The sequence below is a fragment of the Triticum aestivum genome, chromosome 2B, assembly GCF_018294505.1.
Source record: "Triticum aestivum cultivar Chinese Spring chromosome 2B, IWGSC CS RefSeq v2.1, whole genome shotgun sequence".
Taxonomy (NCBI): domain Eukaryota; kingdom Viridiplantae; phylum Streptophyta; class Magnoliopsida; order Poales; family Poaceae; genus Triticum; species Triticum aestivum.
This window is the reverse complement of record NC_057798.1, coordinates 490,876,622-490,902,338: the sequence shown is the minus strand read 5'-3', so window position 1 is coordinate 490,902,338 and position 25,717 is coordinate 490,876,622. Positions and strand designations below refer to the sequence as shown.

Genomic DNA, 25,717 nt, shown 5'->3' with positions numbered 1-25,717 from the left:
AGGGGGGGCGCCCTCCACTCTCGTGGGAGCCTCGTGTCCCTTTCGGACTACTTCTTTCTTCCTAAAATTCTTAAATATTCCAAAACTGATAAAAATTGCCATTAGAGTTGTTTTGGAGTCGGTTTACTTACCGTACCTCATACCTATACCTTTTCGGAGTCTAGAACATTCTGGAAAGTATCCCTTATGTATTCTTCAGGGGTCACGGTTTCAATAATATTAGTTTCAACATTGATAGGATTACCTGAAATATAATGTTTAATTCTTTGACCGTTTACCACCCTTGGACTCGTGCCTTCGAAGTTGTTGATTTTTATGGCACCAGAATGATAGACCTCCTTGATAACGTAAGGACCTTCCCATTTTGAGAGAAGTTTTCCTGCAAAAAATCTTAAATGAGAGTTGAATAATAATACATAATCTCCTATGTTAAACTCACGCTTTTGTATCCTCTTATCATGCTAGCGTTTGACTTTTTCTTTGAAAAGCTTGGCATTCTCATAGGCTTGGGTTCTCCATTCATCAAGTGAGCTAATATCAAACAACCTCTTCTCACCAGCAAGTTTGAATTCATAGTTGAGCTCTTTAATAGCCCAATATGCCTTATGTTCAAGTTCAAGAGGTAAATGACACGCTTTTCCATAAACCATCTTATATGGAGACATACCCATAGGATTTTTGTATGCAGTTCTATAGGCCCATAATGCATCATCAAGTTTTTTGGACCAATTCTTTCTAGATCTATTCGCAGTCTTTTGCAAAATTAATTTGAGCTCTCTATTGCTCAACTCTGCTTGACCACTAGACTACGGATGATAAGGAGATGCGATTCTATGATTGACATCATACTTAGCAAGCATCTTACGGAAAGCACCATGAATAAAATGTGAACCAGCATCAGTAATAAGATATCTAGGGACTCCAAACCTCGGAAAAATAACTTCTTTAAGCATTTTAATAGAAGTGTTATGATCAGCACTACTAGTTGGAATAACTTCTACCCACTTAGTAATGTAATCAACAGCAACTAAAATATGTGTATAACCATTAGAGGCAGGAAAAGGTCCCATATAATCAAAGCCCCAAGCATCTTTGAAGAGAGTAGGCCAATAAAAACCAGATTGTAGTACCTTGTGTGCAGTTCTATCTCCAGTGTGGTGTCCTCCATAGGATTCAGAGTGACACTTATGTAGGATCTGTTCCTGTTCGTGCTCATGCACACAACGTCTAATAACACCATCTACTCCTTCTTTATAAAGGTGTGGGTCAGCCCAGAAGTAATGTCTTAAATCATAAAAGAACTTTTTCTTTTGCTGGTATGTGAAACTAGGCGGTATATATTTAACAACAATGTAATTAGCATAATCAGCATACCAAGGAGCAGTACGAGAAGCATTAACGACCGCTAATTGTTCATCAGGAAAGCTATCATTAATAGGCAGTGGGTCATCAAGAACATTCTCTAACCTAGACAAGTTATCTGCAACGGGGTTCTCAGCTCCCTTTCTATCAATATAATATGCAAGTCAAATTCTTGGAGCAAGAGAACCCATCTAATGAGTCTAGGCTTAGCATCTTTCTTTTCCATAAGATATTTAATAGCAGCATGATCAGTGTGAATAGTAACTTTGGAATCAACAATATAAGGTCTAAACTTATCACATGCAAACACAACTGCTAAGAATTCTTTTTCAGTAGTAGCATAATTTCTCTGGGCAGTATCAAGAGTCTTACTAGCATACTGGATAACATTCAATTTCTTAGCAACTCTTTGCCCTAAAACAGCACCTACAACAAAATCACTAGCATCACACATAATTTCAAAAGGTAAATTTCAATCAGGTGGCTGAACAATAGGTGCAGTGATCAAGGCTTTCTTAAGTGTTTCAAATGCTTCTACACAATCATCATCAAAGACAATTTTTGCAATAAATTAGTCAGAGGCCTAGAGATTTTAGAAAAGTCCCTAATGAACCTCCTATAAAAACCGGCATGACCAAGGAAACTTCTTATACCTTTTATGTCCTTGGGACATGGCATCTTTTCAATAGCATCAACTTTGGCTTTATCAACTTCAATACCTCTCTCAGGGATCTTGTGCCCCAAGACAATGCCTTCATTAACCATAAAGTGACACTTTTCCCAATTCAGGACGAGACTAGTGTCTTCGCATCTCTGCAAAACTCGATCAAGGTTGCTCAAACAATCATCAAAAGAGGATCCATAGACGGAGAAGTCATCCATGAATACCTCACAAATCTTTTCACAAAAATCAGAGAATATAGCCATCATACATCTTTGAAAGGTAGCAGCTGCATTACATAAACCAAAAGGCATACGTCTATAAGCAAAAGTACCAAAAGGGCAAGTAAAAGTAGTTTTAGATTGATCCTTTGCTGACATAGGTATCTGAGAGAAACCAGAATAACCATCTAAAAAGCAGAAATGTGTGTGTTTGGATAGTCTTTCTAGCATTTGATCAATAAAAGGTAAGGGGTAATGATCTTTCTTAGTAGCTTTATTTAACTTGCGGAAATCAATTACCATCCTATAACATGTAATAATTCTTTGCGGGATCAATTCATCTTTATCATTAGGAACAACGGTAATACCTCCCTTTTTAGGAACACAATGGACAGGACTTACCCATTCACTATCAGCAACGGGATAAATAATACCTGCCTCAAGGAGCTTTAGTATCTCCTTTCTTACCACTTCTTTCATCTTGGGATTTAGTCGTCTTTGAGGATCTCTAACTGGTTTGGCATCGTCTTCCATATTAATTTTGTGTTGGCATAACGTGGGACTGACGCCCTTAAGATCATCTAGAGTATATCCAATAGCAGCTCGGTGCTTCTTCAGAGTTTTCAATAATCTTTCTTCTTCTTTCTCTGAAAGGTTAGCACTAATAATAACAAGATATATTTCTTTTTCATCAAGATAAGCATACTTAAGATTGTCAGGTAAAGGTTTGAGTTCAAACACGGGATCACCCTTAGGTGGAGGGGGATCCCCCAGAATTTCAACGTGAAGGTTATGTTTCAGCATAGGTTCCTGTTTTAAGAACACTTCATCTATTTCCCTTCTTTCCTTCATAAACATATCGTTTTCATGATCTAGCAAGTATTGTTCTAATGGATCAGTTGGAGGAACAGCAATGGAAGCAAGACCAATAATTTCATCCTTACCAGGTGGTTCCCTTTCACGAGGTTGTCTACTAAACTTAGCAAAATTAAACTCATGAGACATACCATCTATGCCAATAGTGACAATATTCTTTTCACAATTAATCTTAGCACTAGTTGTATTCAAGAAGGGTCTACCAAAAATAATGGGATAAAAAGCATCTTGTGGGGAAGCAAGAACAAGAAAATCAGCAGGGTATTTAACCTTCCCACACAAAACTTCAACATCTCTAACAATCCCAACAGGTTTAATGGTATCCCTATTAGCAAGCTTAATAGTAACATCAATGTCTTCTAATTCAAGGGGTGCAATGTCGTGCATAATTTCTTTATATAAATCATAAGGTATAGCGCTAGCACTAGCACCCATATCACATAAGCCATGATAACAATGATCTCCTATTTTAACAGAAATAATAGGCGTGCCTACGACAGGTCTACGTGTCTTAGTATATGGCCTAGCAATATTAGCAGTCTCACCACAGAAAGAAATAACATGCCCATCTAAATCCTCATCCAAGAGATCTTTAACCATAGCAATACTAGGTTCAACATTAATTTTGCTTAGGAGGTGTATAAGTCCTAGTATTACTCTTACGAACAACAGAAGAAGCTTTAGCATGATCCTTTATCCTAACAGGAAAAGGAGGTTTTTTAACATAAGCAGTAGGAACAATAGGATCACTATAGGTAATAGTCGTTTCTTCGACTGTAATAGGTGCAACTACTTTCACTTCAACAGGAGGATTATATTTAAACCACTTCTCTTTAGGGAGATCAACATGAGTAGCAAAAGATTCATAGAAAGTAGCTACTATCTCAGAGTCAAGTCCATATTTAGCGCTAAATCCGCGAAAAGCATCGGTATCCATAAAAGATTTAACACAATCGAACTTAGGTGTCATACCTGACTCCTTACCATCGTCGGAACCCAATCTTCAGAGTTGCGTTTAATTCTTTCCAATAAGTCCCATTTGAAATCAATAGTCTTCAGCATATAAGAACCAGCACAGGAAGTATCGAGCAGGTTGCAATTATCAAGAGAAAGCCGAGCATAAAAATTCTGGATAATCATTTCCCGAGAGAGCTCGTGATTGGGGCATGAATATAACATTGACTTAAGCCTCCCCCAAGCTTGAGCGATGCTTTATCCTTCGCGAGGCCAGAAATTATATATGTAATTACGATCACGATGAACAAGATGCATAGGATAGAACTTCTGGTGAAATTCCAACTTCAATCGCTTATAATTCCAAGATCTCGTATCATCACATAGCCTATACCATGTCAATGCATCTCCCTTCAAAGATAAAGGGAAGACCTTCCTTTTGACAACATCATCGGGAATACCTGCAAGCTTAAATAATCCACAAACTTCATCCACAAAGATAAGGTGTAAATCAGGATGCAATGTTCCATCTCCTGCAAATGGATTAGCTAGCAGTTTCTCTATCATACCCGAAGGGATCTCAAAATAAATATTTTCATAAAGTTCAGTAGGTTGAGGAGCAACTCTTTGCTCCTCTGGTTGGGGTGAAGATACCCCAAACAAGCCCCTCAAAGGATTAGTTTCCATAGTGACAAGTAACAGAAAATTTTAGCACACTATATAAATGTTTCCTTACCAAGTTCCACTCACCAAAAGCGCTACACTCCCCGGCAAAGGCGCCAGAAAAGAGTCTTGATGACCCACAAGTGTAGGGGATCAATCGTAGTCCTTTCGATAAGTAAGAGTGTCGAACCCAACAAGGAGCAGAAGGAAATGATAAGCGGTTTTCAGTAAGGTTTTCTCTACAAGCACTGAAATTGTAGGTGATAGATAGTTTTGTGATAAGATAAATAGTAATGAGTAACAAGTAAATAAAGTAAATAAAGTGCAGCAAGGTGTCCCAATCCTTTATGTAGCAAAGGATAAGCCTGGACAAGTTCTAATAATGAGAAAGGAGCTCCCGAGGACACATGGGAATTATCGTCAAGCTAGTTTTCATCACATTCATATGATTCGCGTTTGGTACTTTGATAATTTGATATGTGGGTGGACCGGTACTTGGGTACTGCCCTTACTTGGACAAGCATCCCACTTATGATTAACCCCTATTGCAAGCGTCCGCAACTACAAAAGAAGTATTATGGTAAATCTAACCACGGCATTAAACATATGGATCCATATCAGCCCCTAACGAAGCAACGCATAAACTAGGGTTTAAGCTTTTGTCACTCTAGCAACCCATCATCTACTTATTACTTCCTCATGCCTTCCTCTAGGCCCAAATAATGGTGAAGTGTCATGTAGTCGACGTTCACATAACACCACTAGAGGAAAAGACAACATACATCTCATCAAAATATCGAACGAATACCAAAGTCACATGACTACTAATAGCAAGACTTCACCCATGTCCTCAGGAACAAACGTAACTACTCACAAAGCATACTCATGTTCATAATCAGAGGAGTAATAATATGCATAAAGGATCTGAACATATGATCTTCCACCAAGTAAACCAATTAGCATCAACTACAAGGAGTAATCAACACTACTAGCAACCCACAGGTACCAATTTGTGGTTTTGATACAAGATTGGATACAAGAGATGAACTAGGGTTTTGAAAGGAGATGGTGGTGGTGAATATGTTGATGGAGATTGACCCCCTCCTGATGAGAGGATCATTGGTGATGACGTTGGTGATGATTTCCCCCTCCCGGAGGGAAGTGTCCCCTGCAGAACAGCTCCGCCAGAGCCCTAGATTGGTTCCGCCAAGGTTCCGCCTCGTGGCGGCGGAGTTTCATCTTGTAAGCTTTCCCATGATTTTTTCCAGGGTAAAAGCGATGATATAGCAGAAGATGGACACCGGAGGCCCACCAGGGGGCCCAGGAGATAGGGGCGCGCCCTATAGGGGGGCTGTCTCCTGGACAGGGTGTGGGCCCCCTGGTGTATTTCTTTCGCTCAGAAATTCTTATTAAATCCAAAAAGATGTTTCGTGGAGTTTGAGGACTTTTGGAGTTGTGCAGAATAGGTTTCCAACGTTTGCTCCTTTTCCAGCCAGAATTCCAGCTACCGGCATTCCTCCTCTTCATGGTAAACCTTGTAAAATAAGAGAGAATAGCCATAAGTATTGATGTATAATGTGTAATAACAGCCCATAATGCAATAAATAATGGTATAAAAGCATGATGCAAAATGGACGTATCAGGTGGCTTGCTAGCATACCATGTCTTGCATGTCGATGCCGCTCACGGGGCGGGCCTTGACGCTCTCAAGAGTGGTGCAAAACTTGTTGCACTCTTGTTGGATCACCCTCCATCGCTTCGAAATGGACACCCACCCGCGCGTGCTTATTATTTGGTACAGTGGAAACTTCTTGCGCTCATGGAACTCACGGTGGACGCGAATCCAAAAGGTTGAATGCTTTTGTTCGGCGCCCATCTTAGGGTCTTGCCCAATATCTCTCCAACACTCACAAATAAGCTTGTCCACGGTCGTCGTGTATGCCTTGGTCCGCTTGCTCTTCTGCTTTGGCTTCACCCCAGCGGCTTGGTTAGGGAGCTAGTCCTCAAACAAAGGCTCCCCTTCAATGTCGCACTCGTCCTCTTCCTCTTGCCCGTAGTCCTCTGGAAACTCGTGGTCCAGTGGGAAGCCGTCCAGGTCCAGGCTGACCTGATAATGCATGAAGGGCGCCTGATCTTGAGCAAAGGTGGACGGCGTGAACGCTCCTCAGCTGTCCTGGCTTTGTGTCTCGTCGGGATCGTACCCAGCCCCGGCGGCATCGCCAGCGGCCAGCGCACCATCCTCGAAGATCATGTTCTGCATGTAGTCGCCGGAGGCCGGCATTTTGTCGAACAGGTTGCGTGCATCCGACATCAGGTCGGCTGGCATCTGTCGCGCACGTTTCCTCGCACCTCTGGATGACGAACCACCGGCCACCGGTGTGGCGTTGAGGTTGATGGGCACGAGCGCGGGCGTGGAAAGCGCCACCATGCTCACCTTGGGCGAGCACTCCTCGGAGAGGCGGGAGGCCTGCGGGTAGACGTGGAAGCCGGGCATCGGTGTGCAAGCCGACGCGCGGGGTGAGTCAGGCAACACCATCCGAGGGAACACTGATGAGCCGATGCTTGCCGCGGCCACGAGGGAGTTGACGAGGTCGTGCTGGCTAGGGTTTAACCCTAGCATATAGAGCACCTCCCTTGTTACTGCCATGACGCGGGCGTTGGCGACCTCCTGCTGCGCGGCGGCGGCAACGGCGGCCGCCGCGATGGCTTCATCCCTCGCGTCCACCGCGTGCCTCCGGTCCTTCATCTTGGCCGACTCCCTTGCCTGATGTTCGGGCGTCAGCGTCTTCTTCGGCTTGGGCACGACGGCGGTCTTGCGGGGGCGCGAGGCTTGCCCTTGCCGGAGGGGATGGTTGTCATGCCGGACGAGGCGATGGAGGCGAGGCCAACAGCGGCGTCGAGGTTGTCGTCCATGGGCGGGGGAAGGGGGGGCAGGAGAGCGCGCGGGCGGGAGAGTTTTTGGAGGGAAATGGAGGAAAATGGTGGAGACTGCCACCGACCAGCGGGCCTGGAGGAAGAAGAAGGGGCGCGCGCGTCCGTCTCATGTCCACACCGATGCAAATCCGACTCAAAAATAGGCCGGGAATGGATCGGCATGCGGACGAAAAATAGGCGCGCGTTCGTTTAGGTCAGTGCGTTGGGCCGACTTTTGTGTTCGCGGACCCAAACGAACGCGAGCACACGAAATTGATCGCCCCATTGTAGTTGCTCTTACATGCTCTAAGATGCTCTAAGGGAGTACTACTAGTTTGTACTAGTAAGATGCCCGTGCTACGCTACGGAATCACAAAAGATCAGCTGGAACATTATTTTGAAGTCTAGTGAACAATAAAATATGTACCAAGACATTGATCAAAATGATGCCATATTGTTCATAGGTACACATTGAGCAAAATCAAACATATGATTTCCAACTGATAAACCCCCTTGTCCAAGCAAACATTTATTATCTCCATTTTCACCTTACATAAGACTGTTCTCCCTACCCAATTTTCTCATGACTCTTCCATATTGAGGGGACAAAGAACAAGATATGTTGTTACCTTTTATTCAAGGATTCATCAATGCTAATTTCGTGCTAGTATATTAGGCAAACCAGACTAAAATGTGAAGAAAAATGGCAGCAATAGATATATCCAAATAACATAGCAGTACATAATATATACTGAGCACACAATTATAAATGGTCCACAAGAAAGAAACAAGAACGAGTTAAAAGTGCCTTGACTTAATACACAAGCACCTACAGTATATTCTTTTTACGGGAAAGCAACAACTATATTACTAATACTTAGTAGGCATTTCGCCCACTGCAACGGCTGGCACAAGGGCAGGTACATTGGAGTCCCACCAGAGGGTCTCAAGTTTACAATGATGGTCTAGCCTGGCCAGTTCATGTGCAACATGGTTTGCTTCTCTTTTACATGCCAAAACTCTGCATCTAGAGAACCACAACCTCATTTGGAACTTTACATCCTCGATGACAACAGCATAATAAGGGGGAAGAATCAGCACGTCGAGCATCTAGCGCTCCTATCTACGGCAATAACAGACAGAAAGGAAACAAATATTCAGGGTGTGGCCTGAAAATTGGATGTGGAGCTACCAAGCAATCGAAATGCGCTGATGACAAAGCCATCTGCTGTCGGCGTCGTCTGTATTTTTTTAACAGAGGGAGCAACAAAGACAACTACTAAAAAACAATTCAAACACACATAAATTTTTTTACAAAAAAAAAACATGAACACTAAAGCAAGTATCTAGGTTGTCTTTCTGTAAATCCTCCACATAACCCTAGTTAGATAGATGTAAGTTTTAATTGTACTTGAGTGATTCATACCTTGGGCTACATGCTGAGAACTTCTTTGTAGACTATGTTCTTTGTAATATTTGCAATGGAGTTGGACTGGCCATCCTTTTTCTTATCCTGGAGAGAGAGGATTTTCATATTACTTCTAGATGTAGCTCTAGAAAGAGCAACATAGAGCTGCCCATGTGAAAATACCGGCTCAGGGAGGTATACATCAACATTTGGTATAGTTTGTCCTTGTGCCTTGTTAATGGTCATAGCAAAGCTAAGTCTAACTGGAAACTGCTTCCTCTTGAACCTAAACGGAAACATCTCATCGTCTGATGGGCAAAGGGGAATTCGAGGAAGGAACACCCTCTTACCAGCATGCTGGCCCAACACAATCTCAGCATCGATTGCATTCCTCATGAATCCCCGGACAATCAACCTCGTCCCATTGCACAAACCACTCGCTGGGTCAATGTTTCATAACAATATAATAGGGCAATTAATTTTCAGCTTTAGGATATGGGGAGGTAGCCCATTAGGTGTTAACGAATTCAAGAATTATGCAGGATAGTAGTTGTGTGGATCATCATCCGCGTGATCAAAACTGTAGTACATCATCTCTTCCCTAGGAAATCTCTCAATCATACTCATGTTAATCTTGTCAACGTACTCATTCCGAGTTGACAAAATTGCTCGGGATGTTATGTAATTTGGATCCAAGAGGTTTTCATCTACATTCATCCGGAAAACACTTTCAATAAGCTTACCAATATCAGTGGCGTCGCCGGTGTATGGTACACAAATCTCATCTGGAAGCCGTATGTAATCATCATCCACGGTATCTTTAGTGCCATTCCCGACACGGAGAAGGTAATCAGCAAACCAGGGATCACTCTGAGCCCTCATATTACGGGCAAGTCTTAGTTGTCTCATATTCTCCCAAAGGTAAGACTTGCGTAGCGTCGCATCAGTTATTTGTGACCTTGTTCCCTTACGAACAACAGGAAGCACTTGTCTGAAGTCTCCCCCAAACACAACTGTCTTTCCACCAAACGGCAGGTTAGGTCGATCCATGATGTCCCTCATGCTATTGTCAAGGGCCTCGACCGCCTGCCGCTTTGTCATGGAGGCCTCGTCCCAAATTATGAGAGACGCCCTCATAAGAAGCTTAGTTGTCCCACTTTGCTTGGTGAAACTGCAGACCCCATTGTCTTCGGTGTTCAATGGTATTTTAAACCTTGAGTGTGCAGTCCTCCCTCTAGGCAAGATGGATGTAGCAACGCCTGATAGTAGTTCTTGCAGCTACCTTTCTGCATGCACACGTTCTTGGGGTTTAGGACTCCACAAGGGCCATGCATCATGTGCTTGACGACCATTTTGTACAACTCAGGGTACTTGGATTTGTCTGGCAATTCGGCAGATATGAGACAGTCATATTGCTCTGGGCATGTTAGCTTGTACCTCCCCTCCATGATTAGGAGGAAATGAGCATGTGGTAGACCTCTTTTCTGGAACTCAACAACATATACATATGCTGCCACCTTACCAAGAATGTGCCTTTTAAAAAGTTGTACCTTGAGGTCTTCCAACTTTGCTCGAAATACTCTTACAATGAGATCAGGACGATCCTGTGGAGTTTGTCCAGGCTCTAGCTCACTAATTATTTCATCCCAATTAGGGTTGCAAGTCATGGTTAAAAAAATGTCTGGCTTCCATACTTTTGAACCAAGGCCATGGCATCAAGGTATCTTCGTCTCCTATCTCTTCTCCCTCCAATAAATGATGAAGGAACTATAGTCCGTTTGCCCACTGCATCCGCACGGTATTCCCCAGCTTGAAGGCTATCAACAACTCCTTGGTATAGATCAACACGTATTTGTTTCTGGTGTTTTTTTATATAGTCCAGTCTTGAGGTTTCAACCTTGATGTACATATAACCACATATTGTTGGGATAGTCGTTTACCGTATAGCATGGTGTTAAATACACCACGACGCATTTGAAACTTGTAGCAATAGTAGTCTCTAACAAAGACGCATAATTGACTATTTGTACATGAACCTACAGAATGAGAGATAACAAAAGGACAACATTGGGAATTAGGAAAAGTAAGCACAGTGAGGATAAACAAAATGAACACATGTTATTTTTGTTATATGAATTACCTAGACTCTGTCGACCACTGCGACGGGACTGAAGTATCTGATTCAAGCCAACACCATTCTTTGGGATGTCAGGATGCCAACCAATCTCCCCTCTTGGGAAGAATAAAGGGTAAGACAACGGATCATAACATCCATAATATGGTTGGATGCTATATCTTGTGTTGTTGTTACCGAACAATACTATGCTACGATCAAAGTGCTTACAGAGTTCACTACCCTCAACCCAAATAGTTGCAACCTCTGATGATATAGGCACATTATACCTCCGTTGATCCAACCTCATGTCGGTGTTCAGTTCAATACGGTATTCCTCAAGGTCATCGACTCCACCTAGATTCCTGAATGTTTGAGAATAAGGATTATCCTTGAGGATGTCAACAAGCTTTTGAATGACATCTCGGTCTAGGTTCGGGGAGCGTCGAAACCTATGTTGTAAACCGGGATCGTCATCATAGAAGTAGAGTTCCAAATGCTTTGGCCCATCTTGAGTTGGACCAAATGAGAAGATGTTGTGGTAAAATTGACCGTGATCTCGAAACGTATAGACTCCTGACTTCATGTTTGTGTATCTGTTGTCCAGGCTGACTCCAAGGGTGTTGAATGAAAAGTGTCCATTGAAGTATCGAATGTTATCCCTAAAATGCACGGCATCGGGATCTGAACTTGTGTATAACATTTTAAGTTCCAAGGGTGGTTCTAAGTGTGCTAACTTAACTTTTCCAGACCGGCAACAAAATCCATTTGACTCATACTGGAACCTCTTTGCACCATAATGCTTGCAATCAGGTTTAGGTGCCAGCGTGTGAGTACTTGCTGGTATATTCTTGTAGAAATCATCATATGGGTCAGGAATAATGGTATCTACTTTAAATGCATCTATCAGGTCATCACAGTCTTCATCATCTCCTACATATACATGAGATGAATAGTGTTAGATAGGTCTTGCAGTTTTTGTACTATAATACATGTGTAGGAAAGTAAGGCATCCACGGCATTAGCAATACCTCTGCCAGCAAATATGAAGTACTCGTCATCTTCTTCTTCAGACTCATCATCGTCCGCAACAAAGCTTTCTGTTGGGGAACCTACATATGAAACCAATGGGAGCCAATAATGAATTGTCCATTCCAAGTTATAAGGATGGTTCTGAGTGTTTGTTATAACATACTTAGTAGAGAAAAGAAGGCATCCATACCATAGCATACCTGTGTTAGTGTAAACTATGTGATCCTCTTCCACCGCTTCAGGTATGCTTTCAAGATTACCTGGTATTTTGATGATAGTGTAAAATACCGGCAACACCTTCGGAAAAATTGGCGAGATAAAGGAATGTGTATGTGAGAATTACCTTGAACTGTAGCAGAAGTTTGTGCCAGCATAATTAGGTAGCTAAAGGCATAAGAGCTTGATGATAGTTGTCCCGCCAATGAACCTTTAGGGCACTGCAGTGCGACCGAATCCTTACATAGAGTATCTCGTTTAGCTGCGTAGCTTTCTTTACACTGAGCTAGGAGTGCTTGCCGCTCTTCGGGTGGTAGGCTTTTCCTACGTGCTCGCTGGCGTGCATTCCTTTCTTGCCTTTCATCTAGCGTCAAACTTTGCCTACGTGCTCGCTGACTTGCATTCCTCTCATCAAGTGTCATACGTTTTCTTTTCTCTCTTCTCTGTGCATTAATCCTTTCCTTCTCATTTGGTGTTAAACTTTGCCGACGTGCTCTCACACGTTCTCGCCTTGCTTGTATTTGTTCTGGTGTACGACTAGCATATCTTATTGCTTCACGTGCACGCTTTCGCCCTATAGTATTTTTATGAGAAATTAATTAAGTGGGTAAACAAAATTACATAAACACACACTTTCGCCTTAGACTTACCTTTGGAGCTTTCTCCTCGCTCCAAGTCCTCAATTGATGTGACCATACCATTATTAGTAGGAAAAATCGCAGCTGATTGGTTTGTCACTTCATCATCCGAAGAAGACGAGTAACTCAAATGTGTCACACATGTCGGCTCGCGTATAAATAGACTTGTCCGAGTTTGTGGCATGCCATTGAGGCCAGTTCTGTTGGACTTATTATTGTCGTAGACCACTGTGTTATTTAAAGTTGGCCCAATAGTCAGATAATACAAATTGAGAAATATGCAAACAGATTGTTCCGCCAAGCGATAAGGGATAAGATAGCAACCTTTTTCTTTTCCTTTATCGCTTTGTTGGCACAAGGATTGTAACATTTGGGTGCAAGACCTGAATATTTCTCCCCAAAACAAAAGAGAGTATGAGGTTAGCCAAAAATGAATTAAAAGTTCAAAACACAAAATCCAATAGGAATGTTATATCGAAGAAGAATATTATTCCTTGCCAAAAGCCAACTGGATAATTCATTTTAACCCAAGCACAGGTATAATAGATTTAAAGAAATTTATATTTAGATCCAAAAGTGCACATATGATAAATTTGATCGTCATTAAGTAACAATATGAACAAAACAAATGATATGAACATCAGCATGTACAAAACATGGAAGTATGAAACAGGGAAGTATGAAACAAGATGCACTCCTTATAAATCTCTAACACAATCACCAATCTCTGAATGAGTGCTCATACTGAATATTTATCCTAACTCAGCCAGTATGTCCTCACCTTGTGGTTCTTCAGTTTCGCACCTAAATCCAAGGGTTTCTCCTGTAGACTTCTAATTTCTGAGCTTGTTGAGTATGTTTTGGACCTGCCATGTGGGTTGCCATTTCAAAAATCAGTGATTTAGCGAGAAACAAATCCAATTGTAGTTGCAGCCGCCACTGAGTATTTATGTGCAGATTTGCATATTTACTATTTGGTCAACTTAAGCAACAACTTCAAGATCTCAATTGTAAGCAATACCACAATGCATGTATAATGTGGTACTACAAAAGTATAAGATCAAGTGACAAGAATGTAGCTACCTGCGGTCCATCAATCTATGCCAATAGATGAACAAAAAACCAAACTACTATTGTATTCACTAATTATCAGTGCTAGCATTTATTGTGTAGCAATCATATTAGCATAGCAAATCTAAGGACAGTAAGCTATTCCCCTTGTATTATAGGGAAAAGGTACCGGTGCTTGGTCTCCTAATCGGATCAGCTGTTTCTGTCAAAGCACATATATGCGATTGCACAAGTAAGAAGATTCGCCCATACCTCACAATCCGCTCAATCTGAAGATTTGTGTAACCATCGTTTGGCTTCTTGGGGTGCAGCAGCGTGAGTCCCATATGCCTGCCCATTTGCTTTATATTCGTCTTCAAGAGTAGCTTCTAGACAGCTCCACCTTGGCGCGCGGATTTGAACTTAGTGTGACAGAAAAATTGATATATATATTGGTCTGCAAGGTTGGCTTCTAGACTGTTCCGCCTGGGCGCGCGGGTTTGGCAGAAAAATTTGAATTTGGGAGGCGCCACGGGAGGATGGCAGTAGCCAAGAATAGCACGCCGGTGGAGAAGGGGAAGGAGTAGTCGGCGCCGCCGCTGAGGATGAGCATCTCATAGCCGGCGGCGTACTTTGCGGCAGTCAACGTTGGAAGGGAGGGGGAAGGTGGCGGATGAGACATCGAGGAGGGGGGGGGGAGGGGGGGTTTGCGGGAGAGGAAGAGGCGTCAGGAACGTACTGCGTCGGCGGCGGACCTGCGGCGACCAGCGTCGGAGGAGACAACAAGGAGGAGGGGAAGTGGCAGTAATGGTCTACCATAGGCCTCTGCAGCAGAGGAGGGGGCAGTAGAGGCGTCGGTAGACGGACGGCGTGGTCAGCCTGCTTGCCGAGGTCGACATCGGATGAGATGGGGAAGGGGCGAGGGGACGAGGAGGAGGATGGGGTCGTGGCGGCGGTGGGAGATGGGGCCGAGAGAAGGCACAAGAGGGGTGGGGTTGGACGGCGCCGACAGCGGCCAGATCGCTGGATCCATTCCAGCGCTGCCGGCGGTGGTTCGTACGGCGTCCCCTGATTCTGGATTTCTGGAGAAGATGGTCGGATAAGTTGGGGCAGGAGAGTTGAATGGGAGAGACAGGTTGAAGGGTTCATCTGCAAATGTGTGATGAATAGCGGGTGTTTTTTTATAAAATTTGCCACAGATTGCTTATGGTGCGTTGGATGCAGATCCAACGATCGGAAAGGACAGATGGAAGACACACCATCATCACCCACTCAGACTTTTATAGGAGTCGAGATTTATCCTGATGCGGTCAAATCTCTGCCCATCGTCGTCTACTACTACCAATCGTCACGCCAGGGGACGATCTGAACCATCAAAACACATCTTCCACTCCGCAGCCAGACTTTTTCCTCCCCACCATCCCGTACCTTTCCTCTTCCTTCCCGATCCACTCTTCCCCCCACGCTGCTCTCATACTCTGACCTACCCAAGCTCCATTCCAGTTCCAATCCAAACCAATGAGTTTCTAAAATCTTCTCCCGTACTCCACCGCCGCCGTGCCCTAGAGCTGCCGCCGTGCCGAGCTAAGCTTCACCGCCGGCGCCTCACCCCCACAACTCCTTCGCCTCTCACGCGCGTCGCCGCCATCGCCGTCCTCGTTCTACCCCATCGCGTCGCCGCTGACTCCACCCCCGCCTGCATATTGGACATCGGTTTTTGAGGTATGAGCTCTTGTCCATACAGTGATTGCTCAATCCCAAGCTAACCTCCACAAATACCCGGTGCGCGCACCATCTAGATCCGCCCTGGCCTCCTCGGCGGCCGAGAGGAGCCGCTCCGGGCTCGGGTCAGGTTTCCGGTACCTCACCGGAGCCGCCACCGGGTGGTGGGACCGGTGGATGGTCATGGGAGCCAGCGGCTCCAAGCTCGAGAAGGCTCTCGGCGACCAGTTCCCTGAAGGCGAGCGCTACTTCGGCCTCGAGAACTTCGGCAACACCTGTTACTGCAACAGTGTGCTCCAGGTCTTCATATCCTATCCCGGGAACTTGTAGCTTATAGATTTGTTGCGCCTTGCATGCTAAGCGGTAATCTGTGCAGTATACATGTGTAAATGGTTCAGTTAGGTGTTAGTTCGATAGCCGCTGATGCGCCTTTGTTTGCTTGCGGGTGGGTTGAATATGCTCCTTGTTATGTTGGCATAGTAGATGCTCACTAGGTTCTGCACCGTGTGGGTGTGATGTGAAAATATATATGTTGATATTGGTGGAATTCTTCGTCGATGCAACTACGCAAACTGTTATGAGTTATGTAACATATTGATGTTTGGTTATGATTGCACTGTGTTCACATAGTATGTCGTTAGCGTGTTTAAGAATTTATTACAGCCAGTTATAGTAACAACATCGTACCATTTGGAATACTGGTACAAGCTTGTCTTTTGCGAATACATTGATACCTCCAAAATCTTTCGAATTAAACACTGTATATCCGAAATAGATTTAAGTGCGCCGGTTCAATATCCGAAATTGATGCATTTATCTGAAACACACCTTTTTACGAAGATTAAATGCCTTTCAGCAAGATTGCTTGCAAGTTAGAGGCGTGTCAATATGCCTCTGTTTATCTACTTCTAATTAAGAGCGTCCACTGGGTTGTTTGCCATTCTATTTTGATGATTTGCCTTGGTAACTTGTCTATCTCTAGCCCAAGCTCCTAATAGAGCGTCAACATGTTATCCCTTTCATTGGTCAGTTGGCTTAGCCCCTAAGAAAGCTATCTTAACTAAAAGAAGGTAACATGAGAAATCGTTGAGAGATTACTATCCATTCTAAATTCCTGCCGAACCCTTGTTGTGTCTCATGTAAGGTTGCACGCTCATTACACACACGCCAAGCAGTTGTTCACCAATGTGGTCTCTCACCTTGTTTATATAATTCTGCTCCACCATGATTACACTGAAAGTTACTCCCTGCGTTTACTAATATAAGATGTTCTAACTTTTTTCTAAATCGGATGTATTTAGACGTGTTTTTGTTTGTTTGTTCACTCATTTTATTATGTATGTAGTCCATATTAAAATATCCAAAACATCTTATAATTTGAAACGGAGGAAGTACTTCATCACTGGGAGAAGGTCCAGGTTCAGTGTAAAATAGTAAGATGCGATTTGGTGCATATTGTGGATATGCAGGCAGGCTAGACTGTATATATTGTTTAGCTATCATTATCCCATATTCTCCATGACATAGAGAAGATCTAGGAGTAACTTTTTTTTTCCTGAGATTGTTTTAGTTTTGTTAAATACAACAATACTTTTCATGCTTGTGAAATAAATCCTTTTTGTGTATTCTCTATTCACTTATACACTATATACCTTTTAGCTGCCAATTTGCACAATGATGTAGCTATGATATAGGAGTGGCGTTTTCTGGCTTGGATGTACTTTCATGATGTGCTATCTTAGGTCTTAGCTTTTCATGTAGGTTTGTACTTTTCGCAATCTACTGATGTTATCAATTCTTATGCTATATTTTGTCCAGTTTAGTTATGTTCTGTTCTTTCTTTGTGACAAATGTTTTGCTCATATCCTGTTATTACCAGATAGTTGTTTGCCGTGCTTTGTAATCGTCTGTTCTAACACATATGACAAGTGCATTATTTCATGAACCTTACCCATACTTTTGTTTCAGGCACTTTATTTTTGCACTCCATTCAGGGAGCAGCTACTGGAATATTATATGAATAATAAAAATCCGGGAGATGCAGAGGAAAATCTTTTGACTTGTTTGGCAGATCTTTTCATGCAGGTAAAGTGGAGATCTTAACCTAGTGATATGTAATTGTGTTTGCGCAATGAGCATGTTGTTACTTTGCAAATTGACTTGGAATTGTATAGTGCTTTGGCCATGTTCTATCATTATTGATGGGGGTTTGAAAAATGAATCCACACAATATAGGGTGATGAACACCTAGTGACCAACATATATATAATGTTTGTTATATGAAGTTGTATATCAATGATGGCAAGGTTTCTTAACCACCTATTCATTATTACTCTCCATCCATGTGTGTCATCGTTGCTGCATAGTCTTTTCTGTATGTTTTATGTGATATGGAACTTGTGGCAGGACATTTCCGTTTGTACTGAATTAATGAAAGCTTATAATATTTCCCGAAAGTATGACATCTCATAATATTTCATGCAGGTAAGTCAATCAAAGAAAAAGACAGGCGTTATTGCTCCAAAACGTTTTGTCCAAAGAGTGAAGAAACAAAATGAATTATTTCGCAGCTACATGCACCAGGTAACTCGACACATATTATAGCAGTACATGTCAGTGGTTGTGCCATGATATCCTCATGATGATCTTATTGATGCAACTTAAGGCAGCCTTTGTAAATATACAGTGCTAAATGTTGCAGTGACTTATCCAAGTGATGGACTGAGGGTTGCGTTTTAAACAATATTCTGTGATATTTCACACGGCAAACTCAGCCATGTTATATGTAGTAGTGTTTGTCTTCTCAGGCATGTGCTTTTATCTGCTATTATGCGTTTGTTTAACCATTCTACCTTTGTAAAACAGTCTCTTAGGAATAACCTTCCAAGTAGTTATTGGTACAATCGAGAAAGCATTACTTGTACGTATCTTGAATAACATATTTGTTCATGATATTTCTGTAGGATGCTCATGAGTTCTTAAATTTTCTGTTGAATGAGCTTGTTGATATTCTGGAGAAAGAGTCCAGTGCTGCGAAGGACTCACCCCAATCATCATCTCCTGAAAAAGTTCCAAATGGGCCAGTTCAACCTTTGGCCAATGGAGTTAAAAAAGAACCACCTGTTACCTTGGTCCATAAGAATTTCCAGGTGACTGAACTTATCAGAAATGACTTGGACATGATGTTACCTAGTTCCCTTTCTTCAAGATCCTATTTGTTGTTATCTTTATATTTTTTTTATTACAACCTACACAGGGCATACTGACCAATGAAACCAAATGCTTAAGATGTGAGACAGTAACTGCAAGGGACGAAACGTTTTTTGATCTGAGTGTTGACATTGAGCAGAATAGTTCCATTACAAGCTGCCTGAAAAATTTCAGCTCCACTGAGACTTTAAATGCCGAGGACAAATTCTTCTGTGACAAATGTTGCAGGTTATTACTATACCATATTTGCCTTCTACTGTTTTTCTTGTTCTCATCATGCAGTATTTGCTTTGACCTATTATTGGTTTGTGTTTCTACTAGCCATCTCCATTTCATGCCTTGAGTACCCATTTTTCTGGTATATGTGGGCAACATCATAAAGCCCCAAGTGATCTCCTTTTATTCTTGTATATGCGGGCAAACAGCATAAAGCCCTTAACGATCTCTTTTCTTCATCCTTGTGTCAGAACACATTTTGGCTGAAACGGAAAGAAATAATTTTTCTAGCTACCATGGGAGGAAACATCAGTTTAACTTAATTTGCCTTGTTCCAGTTTGCAAGAAGCACAGAAGAGAATGAAGATCAAGAAGGCTCCCCATATATTGGTGATCCACCTAAAGCGCTTTAAGTACATTGAGCAGCTTGGGCGGTATAAGAAACTTTCGTATCGGGTTGTCTTCCCCATGGAGCTGAAGATCAGCAGTACATCTGATGATGTGGATACTGAATACTCTCTCTTTGCTGTGGTGGTCCATGTTGGAAGCGGCCCCAACCATGGCCATTATGTAAGCCTCGTAAAAAGCCACAACCACTGGCTGTTCTTCGATGATGAAAACGTGGAGATGGTTGAAGAGTCGACCCTGCAAACGTTCTTCGGCTCTTCGCACGAATACTCGGGCAACACAGATCATGGATACATCTTGTTTTACGAGGGCCTTGGTGGGAAGAGTTTAGGTTGATTTTCCCTGTTGTTTTTCTTTTCTTTTTCTTTGGAGCATGCAAGTTTACTGTTGTATGTACACAGCTATTTCACCACCTCCATGGAAAATTGTTAATCTCGGAGATTGTGAGTATGAACCTGAGGAAAGCCAGATTTTTTGTGGTTCTAGTGTACAGCGGAAAATGGAACCTTGCTCCAGTGATGATGAAATAAGGCGGCGCAAGTCATAAAGTACGCTCGACTATACTTTCCACCGACATTCTCACCAAGGAATGTAACAATGCATTGGGTTCTATATGTTGATTCTAATTTGAAGCTTTTATACACTAGATTTAGCCATTTGATGTGATAGCAGTGCCCTTCGAGGCTTGGAATCATATGTCCAGTTAGAATTATAATAGTATGGTGTATGCTTGACTTTATGATGGTTGAATTGATTGAGCGAGTTTGGCTATTGAGGTTACTTTTGAATTCATGTATCCCATGTGTTTCTGCAGTTATGTGGATGCAAAAACTATTTATAGGAAATGTACGTCTTATTTTTGTTGTCCCAACCTGCTCTCATGGGACAATTTGCTACTTTGTGCCAATTGCAATCAATGGGCCTCAGGTTCGTTTATAATATGTTGATGTAATAACATCCTATATTATGGGATGGAGGAAGTACATGTCAATCTGTATGAAAGCTACGCCGCTTTCTGCTCTATTTATGTGGGGCGGCTAGGGCTTAAACATGCAGTGGTCCTGGCTCCAAAGGTAGCAATACTTAGTGGGGCATCTCGTGATCTTAGTCCGCGCACATATGCTGCGTGCATTCTCCACCGTATATATTCATCGCCCATCGCACGTCCTTATGGTGCCGTGTTCGTTTCACATTATCAAAATTGCCGTCGCGCCTACCGTAAGAAACACAGCACATCAATCCACATCACACAGTTAGTGATAGCAGCAGCAGGTAATGTCAATATATACATTCTGATTGCACAAAACCGTCCAGGAGTAACCAAAGATTGCCAATCACAGGGGAGTTTGCAGCTATAGACATATAATAACACACACCCTACAAAAAAAATATAAGCATCCCCCACTAGGAAACCCTCAATTGTCTGATGATCAATAATACACATCCTTTTTCGACCAACTCTAGCAAAGCTATATATAACGCATATATCCTTGCAGGTTCTAGAGGATTAGATTTACATAGCTATTATCGCTTCCACGAAGACGCCTGCCTTGCACGCTCCTCCGACTATACATCACAGGTCTGCGAGTCTCCACTCTGCGTCCGGAAAACTCTAACCGATGAAATTTGGCTGCACGGAGTTCTCCACGTCCCTGCCTGTTGTCCTGCAATTCAAGATTCTTCGTATATGAGTGATAGCCATGCATGTTGGTATCAATGTTGCAAACGGCAATGTAACGATGCTATATTTTATTTTTGTATAAGAACAGCTAGTTAGCATTCATTCTCAAAAAAATAGCTACTAGTTAGCATTCATCCACATGAGTTGGCTAAGGAACAACCAAACAACTGAAGATAAATGATGAGGAACTCATTGCTATAGCAGAATTGATATTTGTGGGCGATCTGTAGCGTGAATCCCAGATATGGTTTCAGTTCCAATTCCACAAACACAATAAACTGAAAAAACATGTGCAAACTGAGGTAAAATAAATAGGTTGTTCCTCCTATTTCAACTTATTTAGGAATTGAAATTGTATCAGATCGTATGGCACTCTAGCAGCTAGATTCTTCATCTTAAAAGAACATTTGGTTCATACCAAAATTGATATACTCATTGGTAGTGTCTCCAGGTATATACGCGTGATTTTAGCCCTTAATGCTGCTTCACATATAAAACATTCTTTTTAGATATTTATGGAGTTCTTTTTTTTTTTTTTTTGCAGTGAGACACTTTGCTGGTATAAAGTACCACTAACGTAATCTCTCACACTATCCTGAAAAACTTACAGATTGCAATGCAAGGGCAACACCAATGCAGTTTATCGAGAATAATGAGCTAACGTGTGTGTGACTTACAATGACTGTGATAGCTGATGCCAGTTCATTATCCGGTGTGACTGAGGATGCATATCCAAATAACTCCTACTAGAAACATCAGCTTCATCGGCTCCATAAGTTTCGGAATGGCCTGATGCTGCAGGAGGCGACCAAACTGGGACCACGCCACCATCTCTCCCGGTCCAGCTACTTGACGCTTCAGACACAGATGGCGCAAAAATATTTCTCATACGGTGCTGAGGTTGCTGAAAGTTATTGTGGTGGTGAATGCCATTAGTTCCAGCTGCATTGCCCGTGCTTTGAATCACTTCCTCCCTCTCAGTCCGTGGCTCAAAATGCATGCGGAACGGAACCTCTGCTCTACTATCCACGCTATTCCCCAAATCAGCAGAAATTTCTGTTTCAACCCTGTTGAGTGAAGCTGTCATGGTAGGCACCATCTGATCCTGGCGTCTCTGTGCAGTTGTGAGCACATTGGGCGCTACCCGGGCTGGTTCCCAATGGACTTCCATCTGCAAATCTTGGGGAAATTCGATTGGTGGCACCTCCGATGAGTCGCCCAGGCCTTCCTCCATTCCAGTGTCCATTGCGGCCCTGGATGCTGCCTCAAGCTGCCACATTTCTGACAGGGCTTCTTGCAGCCTGACCTGGGCTGTATCTAGCTCAACTATGGGGAGAGGATAGTTGGAGCCCAACTCAACTCCTGCAGCTTGCAGCACAGAGGCAGGTGCATCCCATGGGTGGTGTATCCATTCTGTTGGCAGCCTTGCAAGTTCAGGAAGCCACCGTCGGACATATTCCCCATGTGGATCAAACTTGTAGCCTTCGAGCTGATACAATTCATAAAGATTCACATGAGAAAGCATCAGTATTTAGCACTACTCGTCATCGCCAAGTTGTCTCGTTTTATATAGACATTAGTAATTGCACGTACCTGAGGGTTGTCAATGTGGTCGAGCTCCCGGCTATCAGGGAGCGAGCCAGAGATGTACTGCCAACCAAGTGCATCACTCTCAAGATCAGCATCCAGTAAAGTGTCCCAAAAATACTTCATCCCCCATCGCCATGGTAGTTGAAGGACCTTGACGAAAAAACTTGAAACTACCACACGTATCCGATCATGCAGCCATCCAGTTGCCCACAACTCCCTCATGCCAGCATCAACAAGAGGGTAACCAGTCCGTCCCTGGCGCCAAAATTTGAAGGTGCTTTCGTTGACCACCCAAGGGAAGAACCTGAGGTGTGCAAGGAGGGGCTTCTCATGGCTGCATGGATGGTTGAAGCAAAGATACCGTGAGTACTCCCGGAGACCGACAGATCGGAGGAACAGAGTGCAGCTCTCCTCAGCTGCGTGGTTGCCCTCGTTGCTCCACACGAGTTGCTTCACTCGAACAAGGTGGAAAACCTTGCGCACACTCAGCTCGCCAAAATGCAGGTAAGGTGAAAGGAGGGAGGTGTTTGCGCTGTCTGCCTTCTTGCGGTTCACCGAGTAGTCAATCAAAGGGCCGTTCAGGAAGGCAGATAGCGCCTTATCCGCGTTCTGCCAGCCTGGTGACCATGCTCGTGCCAGAAGGGCATTGCTTCCCCTCTCCGACTCATCCTCAAAAATCAGATCGTCTGATGGGCACATGGATAGGTCACCTGTTGAATATATATTTTGCCAGTGATTCAACTTTAGAATACATTCCAATATCAACTTGTGGTGCAGTGCTTGTTAGAATAAAACCATTATGCTTTAAACACAGAAGGTTGAACATTTTTATTCTGCAGAATATTCTATCACTTTGTCTACTTATTATGGTTATAAAAATATAGTTTCATGATTCATGAACCTAAGAAGTGACTGGTAACACTTTCCTGAGCTGCTACTCCCTTCAACCTTAGGATAAAACTGCGACACTTATTTTGGATCGGAGGGAGTATTATTTTACTTATAATGTTTCAGTTGGGCAAGCACCTGAGTTGATTCTCTTAGGGGGCAGCAGTGGCGCGGGGGGGTCATACGGCATGCTGAGGCACCTGTTCCAGAACGGCATGAACATGTTGAACGGCTGGCCTTCATCATCGTTGACCTCCCATGGATCATACAGCAGGTCGGCATTGAAAGACTGCACGACGATGCCCTCTGCCGTCATCATCTCCTTGAGACGGTGGTCCCTGACCAGCGAGATCGGGTCTGAAAAGATGGCCAAGACACAGTGATTGACTGATTCTTGAGTTAGATAATGGATGAGGAGTCTCAGCACAAGCAATTAACTGAGACTGTAGCAGAAAGTGCAAGTGCCTAAACGGAGAATACAGCTAGATACGGTTACTGCCTCGTTGAATTGGTAGGTTGGTGTACCCCTCGAAAAGAAAAAATGATTTGGTTGGTTGGTGGCATCAAGAACTGTTGGCAATTAAGGACGGAGTTGCTGGAAATGTTCATAGTTTATACCTAGTTAGTATGGAAGCGTAAACGCAAGATTGCTAAATTGGGACTCGCTACTCCAATTGACTTGCCATGAGTTGTGCCATATCACCGGAAAGCATAATAAATTGGGATGTGATATGACATGATAACATAGTACTACTGTAGTAGTATAATATAGATCTGGTTCAACCTGAGCAAATCAGATGCAAGCTCACAAATAAGAACAACAAATATAAAAGATGCTGCTTCGTTTCATCTAGCAAATTTAAAGAAGTTCAAGAGAAATAGCGGTAATAAACCACAGATTTGGATCATCGACAGGAGATGTCGGCCGACAAGAGTAGTATTTCTTGTGTTGTTTAGAAAACACGCGCACGAGCAAACACAAGCAAGGCATATATTTTGAACCGAAAAGGAAGCAAACCGTAGAGATGGTTGAAGAAGAGGTGCGTGGCGCCGGTGTCGCGGACGAGCTGGAGCAGCGCGGCGACGGAGTCGGGCGACCTCCGGGTGACGAGCTTGGCGGCGCCGAGGCGGTGGAGCGAGGCCTCCAGGTGCTTGAGGCTCTGGCTGAGCCACCACCGCGACACGCGGCCGGGGAAGTAGGGGCCGTCCTCCTCCGGCGACCACACGTACGCCGGCACCACCTCGCCGGCGGTGCGCGCCGCCGCCGCCAGCGCCGGGTTGTCCTCCACCCTGAGGTCCCTCCGGAACCAGACCACGCACTTCATCCCGGCGTCCCCGCCGCACATGGAGGAGGACGAGACCGACATGGCCGGCCAACCCACAACCCTATCCCCTCCTGTCCAAGAACCACCACCTCCTATCCAAGAAAGAAAACCCCGCCTCCCACTCCTCGGATCAAGAACACGCCGAAGAAACCATGTAGTCAGCCAAGAACCGGGTAGCTCAGCCTCTCGAGAATCCCGGGAACAGTGGCGCTGCGCTGGATTGGATTGGGTCAGGCGATTTTTCTTTTCTCGCCTCGGACTGGAGTGAGCGCAGGCGCACGCGCACGAGCCAGAGGAGGTGGTTTTTTTCTCCTCCTCTTTTCTTTCTGCGTAACTTTCTGGAGTGATTGGTTTTTTTGTTTGGTGCCTGGCGTTGTTGTTGCGGCGGGTCTTGGCCGTGCGCTTCTGGTCCAATGGAGGGGGAGGTTGAGGATATCGGGATTGCTTGGCTGGATTTGATCTAACCTTTCCGCTCCTCCATTTATCTTGGTGACCTGACCATTCCCATTCTCCTCTCACCCCCGATAATATTCCTCCTAGTATTTGTACCCATCTTGTTTCCTCTCGAAA

The 25,717-nt window shown here is 43.6% G+C and overlaps 2 protein-coding genes and 1 pseudogene across 2 annotated transcripts; 1 reads left to right on the top strand and 2 right to left on the bottom strand.

Moving 5' to 3' along the window:
* Positions 1–1,564: 1,564 nt before the first annotated feature.
* The window catches only part of LOC123045625 (uncharacterized), a 95,907-nt pseudogene continuing 71,754 nt past the window's right edge, over positions 1,565–25,717 (bottom strand).
* Positions 15,476–20,434, top strand: LOC123045626 (ubiquitin carboxyl-terminal hydrolase 4). Its single transcript, XM_044468751.1, has 7 exons — positions 15,476–15,829; positions 15,907–16,129; positions 17,798–17,914; positions 18,314–18,412; positions 18,793–18,978; positions 19,086–19,267; positions 19,594–20,434. Exons 2-7 carry the CDS (start codon positions 16,007–16,009, stop codon positions 19,997–19,999), a joined length of 1,113 nt encoding a protein of 370 aa, XP_044324686.1. The 5' UTR covers positions 15,476–15,829; positions 15,907–16,006; the 3' UTR covers positions 20,000–20,434.
* LOC123045624 (cryptochrome-1) lies at positions 20,937–25,598 on the bottom strand. The gene is made up of 5 exons (XM_044468750.1): positions 24,841–25,598; positions 23,961–24,179; positions 22,938–23,644; positions 22,022–22,833; positions 20,937–21,327 (listed from the first exon to the last, which is right to left on the bottom strand). Exons 1-5 carry the CDS (start codon positions 25,187–25,189, stop codon positions 21,276–21,278), a joined length of 2,139 nt encoding a protein of 712 aa, XP_044324685.1. The 5' UTR covers positions 25,190–25,598; the 3' UTR covers positions 20,937–21,275.

Bases quoted from the DNA above. Each gene is read 5' to 3' on its own strand.
- LOC123045626 (XM_044468751.1), top strand. From the start codon at position 16,007: ATGGTCATGGGAGCCAGCGGCTCCAAGCTCGAGAAGGCTCTCGGCGAC. The intron at 17,915-18,313 runs GTAAAGTGGAGA...TATTTCATGCAG, and splicing joins TGGCAGATCTTTTCATGCAG to GTAAGTCAATCAAAGAAAAA. The intron at 18,413-18,792 runs GTAACTCGACAC...ATATTTCTGTAG, and splicing joins TTCGCAGCTACATGCACCAG to GATGCTCATGAGTTCTTAAA.
- LOC123045624 (XM_044468750.1), bottom strand. From the start codon at position 25,189: ATGTCGGTCTCGTCCTCCTCCATGTGCGGCGGGGACGCCGGGATGAAG. The intron at 24,180-24,840 runs GTTTGCTTCCTT...CCATCTTTTCAG, and splicing joins CTTCTTCAACCATCTCTACG to ACCCGATCTCGCTGGTCAGG. The intron at 21,328-22,021 runs GTAAGTCACACA...CTTGAATTGCAG, and splicing joins CATCAGCTATCACAGTCATT to GACAACAGGCAGGGACGTGG.